A 13,369-nucleotide genomic window follows, 5' to 3' on the forward strand; every position below is an offset into this window, starting at 1 on the left:
GACAACTCACAAGTTTACTCACAGATAAAATATTATGAGCCAAGTCCGGAACGAACAAACATTCTGAAATTAGTCCAAGTTTGTCAAATTTAATCAGACCACGTGCTTGTACGGATTTCCGTGATCCATCAGCAAGTAAAACAAAGTCCTGCTCATCTGTAGACGTGTAAAACAGACTCCTGTCTTTAATTAATATATGGCTTGCTCCACTGTCGACAATAAAGTTAATTTGTTCCAAGTCTTTAGACTTCTGTTTACAAACAAAGTTCACACTTCCCTCCTTCAAGCCTCCGTCCCTGGAGTTTCGCTTGATTGCACAATCTTTACGGAGATGCCCACAGGCCCCACAGGCAAAACAAGACTTCAGCCGCTGCTGCTCCCGCTTGTTTTCCTGTCTGCTTTCGGCAGCCTGCTCCGGTTCGGCACATTTCTCCTTGCTTCTGACAGCTTCCACCGGCTGGGCTCTCTGCGCCTCCTGCCTCCGCTGCCATTCCTGGGACAAATCCTGCAACGCGTCCCACATCTTTTTAGCCAACGGCTCATCTCTCACACACATCAGTTGAGAATCCGATAGAGCCAAGATTATAAACGCCTGCGCCCTCTGGTCTCGACGCTTCCAGGCCGCGGTCAATACCGCCGGGGTTTTTTCCTCAATCACATCCCATAAATCCTCTGTTATCAGCAAAGCCTGCATCCTCGGCTTCCAGCTGGCAAAATTCTTCTCATTAAGTCGTTCCATCGGCAAGCCTCCCCCAGACAGGTTTACAGCCATGTTGCTCACCTCCGTCTGGTTCAATCAATCAAGCTGCCCTCTCTGGAACTCCGTCTGTCTTTCAGACCAGCAACTTACTCCCGTGTAATGCGCTGTGGAGCGTAACCATCCTCTGCTACCACTGTTGGGTTATGGGCGTTGTTGTGTGAAACAGCATACATTACGTTGGAGTTAAGTTGAGCAAGAAAATGTCTTCAGAGCATGTTAAGAGTCTTTATTAAGACATTAAGGCCAGAGGCTTAAGAGTAAATACATGTAGAGATTCTTCAGTCACCCCCCTTCTGGTACATCTCTCTCCATAGATAAACACAAAAGACAGCCTCTCAGCTCAGAGGCATAATTCAGAAGAGCACAACACATAGACTCTGTTAGAACTTTCCCAGTCGTTATCAGATGGCTACCATAGCAACGACCCTGGCAGTCCGTTCCCAGACAGGGCATAGACATAACTCCCCCTTAACCACAGTTACGTCTTCACACTTGCAGGCTTCATGGAAAACTACTAGAGACAGTAATGCCTACTGGTCACCAGCCCAACAGCCACACCCACACCAGACTTTGATTTCGCTTGAGACAGTCATGGCTTCCCTCAAAGAATCCTGGGAAGTGTAGTTTGTGAAGGGTGCTGCGAGGAGACTCTTATTCCCGAGAGAATGGTTTCACAGTCAGCCACTCTGACTGAAGGTCTGTGAGGGGAACTCTCAGCACCCTTCACTAACTATACTTTCCAGGATTCTTTGAGAGAAGCCATGATTGTCCAAAATGTAATACAGGCCTCGTGTGGATGTGGCCAGGGACAGTTTAGGTTTAAATTTGGGTGGGAGGCTACATGTGCGTGCTGTAGAATAAAAAGGTGGGGGAAATGCTGAAAAGCAATGATACTGTTCTTGTTTTCCTTTTGGAAAAGAAAGGGGCTTCCCTTCTGCTCAGTGCCCACCCACCCAATCTCCTCCCCTCCCCCAGGTCAGTGTTGGACTATGACCTGGGAGACCAGGGTTCAAATCCCCACACAGCCATGAAGCTCACTGGGTGACCTTGGGCCAGTCACTGCCTCTCAGCCTCAGAGGAAGGCAATGGTAAAACCACCTTTGAATACCATTTACCATGAAAACCCTATTCAAAGGGTCACCATAAGTCCGGCCAACTTGAAGGCAGTCCATTTCCATTTTCAAACATGATTGCACAGAAATAAATCCCATTGAACTCAGAAAGTATGCAAATGACCAAACCCACCCTCCCTTCTCATCCCTCCTATCCCCTCCCTCTTGCCCCTCCCCTCTCCCTTCCATTGGCCCTCCCCCCTCCCCTTCCAATCCCCTCCTTCCCCTTGCCCTTCCCCCCTCCCCCTCCCTGTGGTCAGTCTTACCTATCTTAAGCATGATTGCACTGAAGTAAATACTCTATAAGCATGCAAAAGATCAAACCTGCCCTCTCCTCCCCCTTACCTTGGCCCTCTCTAATACTCCCCTTCCCCCTCTCCTCCCCCATGGTCAGTTTTAGCTGTCCTAATCATGATTGCACAGGAGTAAATCCAATTGAACTCAATAATCATACAAATGATCAGACCTGCCTTTCCCCTCCTTCCCCTCCCCTCTTCATTCTTCCTCTTCCCCTGCCCACTTCAGCCCGCTTTCCCTCCCCCCCAGTCAGTTTTACCTATCCTAAGCATGATTGCACGGGAGTAAATCTAAATGAACTCAATAAACATGCAAATGATCAAATCTGTCCTCCTTCTCCCCTCCCCCTCCTGCCTACTCCCATCCCAGTCCTCCCCTCTGCCTTTCCTCCCCTCCCTCCTCCTTCTCCCTTCCCCATCCCCAGTGGACAGTTTCACCTATCCTAAGCATGATTGCAGGGGAGTAAATCCCACTGAACTCCATAAACATGCAAATGATCAATCCATTCTCAGTAAACTTGCACAGGATCCCATTTCTTACCTCCCGGATTAAAAAGCAGAGAAATTCACTAATAGGCAAAAAACCTTGCTGTTTAAGAATGTACCTATAGCCCACAGATATTTTTTATCAAACTTTAAAAAGCAGGGAAATTGGGCGACTATAGTGAATGCACCAGGGGAGCAGGAGACCTGACCTCCTCTCTGAGATACTGTACTGCCCTACAAATTTGTCAAAACACAAACACAATTTGGGTTGGTCTTTCACAGTCTAATCCACTTGCTGTGTAGTTTGGAAGAATTTGGTAACGTGCCTCTGAGCATATGGTGAGTGGTGGCAACACCTGCAATCAGCCCAAATAATAGAAAGAAGACATGTGCTGTGCTGATCTTGTTTTAGCAGGGAGGAAGCAACATTATTAAGACAGTTGATATAGTTCAGATGGTCACTTTGAATATGTCTGATTTCCTTTGCAATTTTAGTGAAGTTTCCTATAAGAAATCATTTTCTTTTGTTTCTATTTCTGTGAATATGTGAAGTACAGCAACTCTTTGCAAAATTTACACTAAAAAAACTCCAAACATAATTGTGGAATAATGGCACTGACTTCTGCAGAATAGTCTCCAGTGGACCTCAGGAGTGTGTCAATTTGCACAAGATAAAACAGTGGGAGGTGAAATATATTCTAGCAAAATTCTAGGTGTGCTCTATGTTTTTAATTGACCGTGCCCACCTTGCCTTAAATAAAATGGTTGAAACATAGCAGGCTGAAAACATGCATCCTCTTTTTTCCAACAGCTTGAGACATTGCTGAAGTAGCAACATATTGTAATCCGTCTGATTTTACATCAAACTGCAGTTTCAGATTCAACTGTTAATGCACCCAAAACAGAAATAGAACATAACCTCCAGTTTGAAACACAAAAGGCTGTCTTCACCATCATATGACATTGACCAATAAAAAGGCTTTGAAATTAATAAAAATAAATTTGACGCAGATTTCTAGGATGAATAATAAGGGAAATAAAATTTTCTAGTTTAGATTCTCTGTAGAAACATTAGTAACGCAGGAAAGAAGCAAAGTAAGAAGAACACCAACAAACATACAAAAATATAATTCTCCATCTTTGGATTCACCTACCTCTCTCCTTTCTGAATGTGTGGTATAATAGGCTACCATCAACCAAGATGGTGGTAGAGGCTTCTTTAAGGGGTGATGTCCCTACCACCATCTTGGTTGATGGTAGGCATGTGCGTGCATGTAGCGTACTGCGCATGCGTGCCATCAACCAAGATGGTGGCGGGGGCATCAGCCCCTTAGAGAAGCCTCCGCCACCATCACGGTTGATGGCAGCCCTGAGCGCGCAATGCACGCAGCAGCAGAACACAGGAGAGAGGTAGGTGGAACAGGCAGGAGCCACACACCTGGGGCAGGCTGGTGCCCAAGAGCCCAGTCATACCTGGCGCTGGCCCTAAGGGAAGGGATTGAAAATAAAACTCCTAGAATCATAATGTTTTACATATTGGTGTTTTACTGATTTTAGGCTGTCTTTTTCTTTTAATGATATGTTTGTTTTTAGACTGTATTGCTTAGATATTTTTGTTTATACAATTATACATTGTGTGGAGAAACTAGAAAGAGGAAGTTTTTCATCCTGTCTTTTAACACTAGAACCTGGTCCAGCCTTTCCCAACCAGTGTGCCTCCAGATGTTGTTGGACCAAAACTCCCATCAGCCTCAGCCAGCATTGCTAATGGTCAGGAAAGATGGGAATTGTAGTCCAGCAACATCTGGAGACACACTGGTTGGGAAAGGCTGACCTGGTTGTACAAAAAAGTTGACTCGCAGGAAATTTAGGACAGACAAACGAAAGTATTTCTTCACATAATAATTAAGTTTGCAGCCACAAACTTAGTTACCACTTAGAAGTGCAAATGATTAAGTAGTATATACATGTTTGTTTTGTTTTGTTTCTTGATTTATTGTATTTATTGTATTTATATATTATGCTTGTTTTTATCTTTTTGTACACCGCCCAGAGAGCCTTCGGGCTTAGGGCAGTATATAAATTAAAATAAATAAATAAATAAATAAATAAATAAATAAAGTTTAAATAAATAAATAAAATATGTGGCAATAACTAAGACCTTAGGTAACCTTCCAAGAGATTAGACAAATTTATGAATGATAAGGGCAGTTCTGACTGGTAGTCATGATAATTCTATAGAATCTTCTAGTTCAGAGGCACTATATTCCCCAGTTGTAGAGGAACAAGAATGTCAAAGAATTACTAACTTGTGAGCTTTCTTGAGGAATATATCTGGCAACTATGGGAAGCAATATGGTGAGATGGGTATTGGAGGCACTGTTTTTTTACAGTGGTTCTGATCCTATCTCCAGGGTCGTTCTCAGAGAATAGAATTGGGTGACTGTTTTTCAGCCCCCTGGCAGCTGTGCTGTGGGGTGCTGCAGGGTACCATCTTGTCCCCCATGCTGTTTAACATCTATATGAAGCCCTTGGGAGCAGTCATCAAGAGCTTTGGGGTGAGGTGTCAGCAATAAGCTGATGATACCCTGCTCTATTTCTCTGTAACATCTGAATCGGGAGAGGCCGTGCAAGCCCTGGACTGCTGCCTGGACTCGGTGGTGGGCTGGATGAGGGCCAATAAATTGAGTCTGAATCCTAGCAAGATGGAGCTGCTGTGGGTTGGTGGTTCCCGAGATCAGATAATTGGTCAGTTGCCTGCTTTGGACGGGGGCATACTCCCTCTGAAAGAGCAGGTCCGTAGCCTGGGGGTGCTCCTGGATCCATCTTTGTTGCTAGAGGCCCAGGTGACCTCAGTGGCTAGGAGTGCCTTTTACCAGCTTCGGCTGGTGAGACAGCTGCGGCCATTTCTGGACCGGGATAGCCTGACCACTGTTGTCCATGCACTGGTAACCTCTAGGCTGGATTACTGTAAGGCGCTCTATGTGAGGCTGCCCTTGAGGTTGGTCCGGAAGCTGCAGCTGGTGCAAAATGTGGCTGCGAGACTGCTCACTGGAGCAGGGTATCGCCAACATGTCACCCCGCTGCGGAAAGAATTGCACTGGCTGCCCATTTGCTACCGGGCCAAGTTCAAGGTTTTAGCTTTGGTGTACAAAGCCCTATACAGCTTGGGACCAGGATACCTGAAAGACCATCTTACCCCCTATATACCCAGTGGATCACTGTGCTCTGCAGGCAGGGGCCTCCTGCAGATACCATCTTATCAGGAGGTTCGTTCTGCACAATATAGGAAACGGACCTTTAGTGTGGCAGCACCTACCCTGTGGAATTCCCTCCCTTTGAATGTTAGACAGGCGTCATCTCTGCTATCTTTTTGGTGCCTTTTGAAGACTTTCCTCTTTCACGAAGCCTTTTACGTTGAGACCTATCCCAGTCTGCATCTGTGTCAGAATTGTTTAATATGTTTTTTAATAACGTTCTTAACCCTTTTTTAAAGTTGTTTTCTTAAAAATGTTTTTAATGCTGTTTTGTTTTAATGTATTTTAAGGCCTGTTTTTATGATGTTTTAAAGTGCTTTAGTACCTTGTTTGCCACCCTGGACTCCTGCTGGGAGGAAGGGCAGGATACAAATTAATTAATTAATTAATTAATTAATTTTATTGTCCTTATTATTCTTATTATTATCCTGCCATTCCTCCTGAAGGAGCCCAGGGTTGCAAATATAAACAAAATAATTTAACAAGAAAAGAAATCATGCTAAAAACAGTTTAAAACATTCCAAAACAGAATTACCGTTAAAAATATTGTAAAAAAACATTCTAAAACACAGTTAAAAACATTCTTTCATCAATAATCTCTGGGTTGCTAGGAACAGTCCCCTTCAGCCATCAAATGCCTGGGTAAACCAAACTGTTTTCAAATTCCTCCTCTAAATGAATAGTGATGGAGCCAGACGCACATCACTGGGAAGGGCATTCCATAAATGGGGAGTTACAAGTGGAAAGGCCCTGTCATGAATCAGCACCAACTGGGCAGCGCTGAATTATGAACTAATCCAGTAGAGCTCTTTTTATGTTTGTAGGAGAAGGGCCATTCCAATTCTTCTCTCACCAGTGCTTTGAAAGTTGATGGGAACGTATTAACTTTCTCTGGTTGTTACCACTTGGAAAAACATCCGTTGCTCCCTTAGGTCTAGAGACTAGGGTTTTTTTACTTGTTTCTTTTTTTATAACAGTTTAATGTTGTGAGCTTATCTGGGCCATAACATGATTTAATGCAAATTAATTTTTAATCTCTGAAAATTTAATTTCTGCAGCAAACTGAATAAATATATAACCATTCAAACTGTGCCTCAAAGGTTGGTGGAAAGTTTGAATATTTTTATGGAAGTAAAACTGATAAGAAAGTCAGTATGAAAAGCAGAAGGCATTGAATCATTGTTTGTATTTCAAGCTCAATTACTGATTTGCTGTGGTTAAAAAATAAGTAGCATGAAATGAGTAGAGAATTAGCAACACTCACTCACACCGCAACATCCTCCAATGCCTGCTACTTGCTTCACCCACTGTATTAGTCTTATGCTCCTCTTTCCAGACCATGGCCAAGTCCAGAAGAGAGGTCAAATAATGCACCTACCAGTGTGCTACAGTAAGGGTAGCCAACACAATGCCCTGCAGATGCTATTGGATTCAAACTACCATCAGCCCCAGTTCAACATGACCCATCTTCCACCCTAGCATATATTATAAGACATGCAAGTTCTAATTTTTTTAAAGTAATATTTTAAAGCACACAAGCCCTAGCATTTATGGCTCTCAGTGAACTGTAAGATTAGACATAGGCGGTTGTTTTGCTTTTTAAAACACACTCACCTAAAAAACATAAAACTTACAACATATTTAAAACAGATGCATTTAAAAAGGTTAAAGACTGGTGTGACCAACAGCATGATTGTTATTAGCCACACTGAGAACAATTATTTGTGTCTTTTAATATTGCATTCCTAACCTTGGCAAGTGAGGCACATATAGAGATGTGAAGGCCTGAAAAAATACAGAAAAATCTGGGAGGGGGGCAAGTCTGTTTTTCTTTTTTTTTCCCCTATTTTTTGGGGGGACAGAAAAAAATGAAAAACAAACTTTTTTACCCTGTTTTTTTTCAGGGTTTTTCCTGGGCTTCACATCTCCACACATCACCTACTATGGCCTGAATGGTGGGGCCATCATTGAGCTCAACAGATCTACATTTCAACTTCCAATGTTGTAAAATTCCACAGGTGCCTGTGGCAGCAAAACAACAAGCCAAACTGACATATCTCAAAAGACTTGAGGCACCTAGAGACTAATGTATTTATGGAAATACAACATAAAACACATAAAATCAAACAAGAAAATCCTAAATTCAGGTGGTAAATATAACACAGAGATTCAAATAAAATTGGAAACTATTAATACTTTAATAACTGTAATAGCCATGGCAAACGTCATGGCAAGGCTCATATTCTTGTGCCCCTTTCCATGTCTTTCATACATTTGCTTCCAATTTTAATCAAAACACAACAAAGGGGACATCACATGGTCATAGGAATGAAAAAGTTAATGATTTTGGCAGCACAGTGCCAACAGAAAATCAGACAGAAGAGGTGAAAGGTACCAAGAGTTTTTGGTTAGGTAACAAAAAGGGCTAAAATTTTGCAAAGCTATAAGGGGAGAGTACAGTAGGGCCCCACTCATACAGCGGGTTACGTCTCGGACCCCTGCTGTAAAGCGAAAACTGCTGTAAAGCAGAACACATTGAATAGAATGGCACGCAATGCCTGAAAACTGCCGTAAAAGCAGAACAAGCGCCGTATGAGTGGGGCTTGAGTCTAATTGAGTAATTGAGACTGCTGCATTAGCGAATCGTTGTAAAGCGAAGCACCGTAAAGCGGGGCCCTACTGTATTACAATTTGATAACAAACTGAATGTTGAGGGAAATGGGGAGGTAAAAGGACTCAAGAGAGAAAAGCATATTTCAAATAATCTCTAATTACAGCTTCCCACTGTGTGAAAACAAGGCAAAATAGGTCAGTGTGTGGTTTTTCAAAGATGGTAGTGTACACACTTTTTCCTGCAGTAAAATTGGTGAAAGCAGCTGTGTGGCAGGCTGTCAGCTGTGAAAAAAGTTAAATTCCATGCTAGGGATCATTAGGAAAGGAACTGAAAATAAAACAGCCAATACCATAATGCCATTAGACAAATCTATGGTGCAACCACGCTTGGAATACTGTGTACAGATCTGGTCACCTCCCCTCAAAAAGGAGACTGTAGAACTGAAAAAGGTTCAGAGAAGGGCAACCAAAATGATCAAGGGGATGGAGCAACCTTCTATGAGGATACGTAACAATATCTGGGGCTTTTTAATTTAAAGAAAAGGTGAGTAAGAGACAATATGATAAAATGTTGCATAAAATTATGCATGGACGTGAAGAGAAAATAAAGATTTCTTCTGCTCTCATAAGACTAGAATTTGTTGGATGCTGGAAGATGCAGGACAGACAAAAGACAGTACTTCTACACACACCATATAGTTAAAACTACGTAATTCATTCCCACGAGAGAGGTGATAGCCACCAACTCAAATAGCTTTAAAAGAGGATTAGATAAATGCATAGAGAATAAGACTACTTGTCAAGGTAGCTAGGTTCTACCTGCACTGTCAGAGGCAGTATGCTTCCGAGTACAAATTGTTGGGAATTTCACAAGCGGGGAGAGTACTGTTGCATTAAGGTCCTGCTCTCAGTCTTCCCATAGGTATCTGGTTGGCCACTGTGAGAACAAGATGCTAGACTAGATGGGCCATTGGTCTAATCCAGCAGGCTCTTTAAATGTTCTAACCCAACCACCTGTACTTTTGCCAGGACTGCTTCTGCACAAACATCCACTTCTCATTCACAAAATTATTTATTTATTTATTATTTGATTTATATCTCACACTTCCTCCCGGCAGGAGCTCAGGCAGCAAACAAAAACACTAAAAACTTTAAAATGTCATAAAAACAAACTTTAAAACATATTAAAACAAAACATCTTTAAAAACGTTTCTTAAAAAAAGTTTTCAAAACATCATCTAAGATTAAAAACAATTTTAAAAAAGAAAGTTTAAGAACATACTAAAAAGCAATTCCAACAGACACAGAATGGGATAGGTCTCAGCTTAAAAGACTTGTTGAAAGAGGAAGGTCTTCAATAGGCGCCGAAAAAGTAACAGAGATGGAGCCTGTCTAATATTTAAGGGGAGGGAATTCCACAGGGTAGGTGCCGCCACACTAAAGGTCCATTTCCTATGTTGTGCAGAACGGACTTCCTGATAAGATGCTATCTGCAGGAGGCCCTCACCTGCAGAGTGCAGTGATTGACTGGGTATATAAGGGATAAGACGGTCTTTCAGGTATCCTGGTCCCAAGCTGTATATGGCTTTGTACAACTAAACTGGAACCTTGAACTTGGCTCAGTAGCAAATGGACCAGTAGCAAAATTGGCCTGTAGCAAAACGTGGTCCGGTAGCAAAATTGCAGTTCTCAAAATTCTTTAGTTGTGGTTTATATCCCATTCCTTTGGCACTAAAAGTTTTCCAGAGTGGCTGACAATGATAATAAAGTACAACACTATACACTGAGACTTGAACAGGCATGAAACCAGTAAAATCTGCAATGAAGATTTATCTAAAATAATTATATGCCAGGCAATAAATATAATATCCAAAACAACTTATTCTAGTTATAGGCTGGGGCTATTTATATCAGTGACAAACTCTCCATATGCTCAGAGGCATGTTACCAAATTCTTCCAAGCTACACAGGAAGTGGATCAGACTGTGAAAGACCAACCCAAATTGTGTTTGCATTTTTACAAATTTGTAGGGCAGTACAATATCTCAGAGAGGTCAGGTCTCCTGCTCCCCTGGTGCAATCACTATAGCTGCCCAATTTCCCTGCTTTTAAAAGTTTGATAGAAATAATTGTTGGCTATAGGTACATTCTTAAACCACAAGGGTTTTTTGCCTATTAGTGAATTTCTCTGCTTTTTAATCTGGGAGGTAAGAAATGGGATCCTGTGCAAGTTTGCTGAGAATGGATTGATCACTTGCAGGCTTGTTGAGTTCAATGGGATTTACTCCCTTGCAATCATGCTTAGGATAGGTGAAACTGTCCACAGGAAAGGGGAAGAGGAGGAAGTGTAGGGGGGAGGAGGAGGAGGAGGGAGGGGGAGGGCAGGTTTGATCATTTGCATGCTTATTGAATTCAGTAGGATTTACTCCCATGCAATCATACTTAGGATAGGTGAAACTGACCTTGGGGGAAGAACAGGGTGGGCTGAAGTGGGCAGGAAAGGAGGAAGAAGGAAGAAGGGAGAAGGAGGGGACAGGAGAGGGGAAGTAGAGTGGGGGGAGGAAGGTCTGATGATTTGCATGCGTATTGAGTTCAATAGGATTTCCTCCTGTACAATCATGCTCAGGATAGGTAAAACTGATAGGGAGGAGAAGGTGGGAGGGGAGAGGAAAGGAGTCCTGTTCCCCTCACAGAGTTGTAATCACCAGAGGGGCTGACTGTTAAACCACTCATGTCACTGGAGCTCTGTCAGGGGTTCAGGAGTCTCCTAACAACTCTCAGCACCCTTCACAAACTACACTTCCCAGGATTCTTTGGAGGAAGCCATGACTGTCTAAAGTGAAATAAAGGTTTGGCATGAGTGTGGCCACCTGATTAGACAAGACAAATGGTTGTGAGTCTGGCTTTTAGAACACTGACAGTTGGTTCTTACTGAGCATACCTGATGCTATAATAGCCTTCAATGTTAAATTTCTTAAATTAATTAAAAATCAGCCAGGTATTCTTTTTAACTTTTAAACTGCAGAAGAGTATGCGGCAAGGTCAGTATAGGATTACAGGTGCTCTGTAAACATAGCTGATCTTTACTTAATTTCAACAAATTACAAGACCACTGAAAGAAAAAAGTCCAACAGGGGTCGGGATTTTTCTCTCTCGTTTTATACTTTGAACTCTTGATTCTCTCTGAGTGTTTTGTGTATCAGAATGAAAACTTAGAGTGTTGTTAGGCAAGCATTTCTGATTTCAGGACTATAAATTTTGCAAGGTTTTGTTTTGAAATGAGTTTATGGGAAGCAGCAGAATGGCATGGTATTTTCAAATTTAACATTGTGGAATGTGAAAAATCCATTCTGCCTTTTTCTCCAGATGCTGCTGGACTACAGCTCCCATCATCCCTGACCATGAGCTGTGTTGGCTGAGACTGTAGTTCAGCAGCCACCCTAGAGCCACTCTTGTGTTTGTATAAATATGGAATAGTCCAGAATGAGCACAACATGAGCCAAACGTTAAGTACCTGTTTTGATGTGATCATAAAAACGGAGCAGATCCTGTCTTATTCCAGCGATTTTCCCGCTGCCTTTTTTTCCTAAAAGGCAGGGTCTACTAATAAATAATCGGATTAAGTACACTCTAGTACACAAGAGTTTTATACTACAAGAAGGGTCAAACTACATGTCATGCTAATTGCAGGGCTAGCAGCTACTGTTGCGCGTTCCTAGGCGCTAGACAAACCATTTTTTAAGTGCCAGAAAATATTGCTGCAACCGCAAGTATTCCTCAACAATCTTTCCTATGTTTACAGCGCAGCTAGATGCACAGAATGGCCGCCTGACGGAGCACATCACCTTACGATGCGGAGCCCAATTTGTTCTGCCCACCGAGAGCGCTGAGCGAGATGTTCAAGCATCAGCATCCAAAACGCTCCGTCGGGCCCTCGTGGTTGAGGTCCCTGAGGCGGCCTCTTACCTCACACCCAGCCTCGTTGCGATTCCCGGCCTGGCGCCCCCTCCCAACCGAGTGACCAGGGCGGGTGGACCTCAAGTGTCGCGTGACTGAGGAGGCAGGAATCAGCACCACACTCGGGTCAGGGAGGAAACTGAGGCACCTGGAAACAAACCTCGACGACATGCTTTCTGAAACCTCTCCAAGGACTACTAGACAAAACGAAGAGGTACATAAGAGGGAGCGACAAAGAACGGACGGGAAAGAGTGGCCGAGCGGCCGCTAGACGCTCCATAGGCACTTTTATTGTACTCACCTACCGTCTCCTGAGGCAGCAGCACCAGCGTCACTATCCCCAAGAACCGACGAACCCGCAGAAGCTCCCACGACGACGGCCGCATAACGCTGATTTGAGGAGACGGCAGAAAGAGTTCAGTTTCGCAACTGCGCGTGCGAGTGGCGAAAAAGCGTTAGGAACGAGCCCAATGGCGTGGAGCGGCGCGCGCTGAAGGCTGCTCAGCTCGTACTGCCGGCCTTTTTACAAGTCGCATCCACAGCATGCATTCACCTTATTGACAGCTGCTTCGAAAATGGTACTTTCTCCATACGTTCATTCCTTTCCACCCCTGAAAAGCAGAGCTTGGAAAAGTTACTTTTTTTGAACTACGACTCCCATTAGCCCCAGCCAGCATGACCACAGGATTGGGCTGATGGGAGTTGTAGCTCAAAAAAGTAACTTTTCCAAGCTCTGCTGAAAAGTGATAGCCATCATAGCGAGTGCTGATGGACAGTGGCTTATGACTAATAGAAAAATGTAAATATATTATCATCTTCATACCCCTAAACAGTGAGACACCTTGAAGAGATCTGCCAGGTTGCATCTTTTGAGGTGTACAGGGAGGC

The 13,369-nt window shown here is 43.2% G+C and overlaps 1 protein-coding gene across 1 annotated transcript in view; it reads right to left on the bottom strand.

Moving 5' to 3' along the window:
- The window catches only part of LOC133386839 (C4b-binding protein alpha chain-like), a 28,747-nt gene extending 15,880 nt beyond the window's left edge, over positions 1-12,867 (bottom strand). The window contains exon 1 of the mRNA XM_061630609.1: positions 12,783-12,867. Coding sequence (XP_061486593.1) covers positions 12,783-12,867 — 85 coding nt within the window. The remainder of the gene's footprint in view (positions 1-12,782) is intronic.
- Between the last annotated feature and the right edge of the window lie 502 nt (positions 12,868-13,369).

The sequence above is a fragment of the Rhineura floridana genome, chromosome 6 (genome assembly GCF_030035675.1).
Source record: "Rhineura floridana isolate rRhiFlo1 chromosome 6, rRhiFlo1.hap2, whole genome shotgun sequence".
NCBI classification, from domain to species: Eukaryota; Metazoa; Chordata; class Lepidosauria; order Squamata; family Rhineuridae; genus Rhineura; species Rhineura floridana.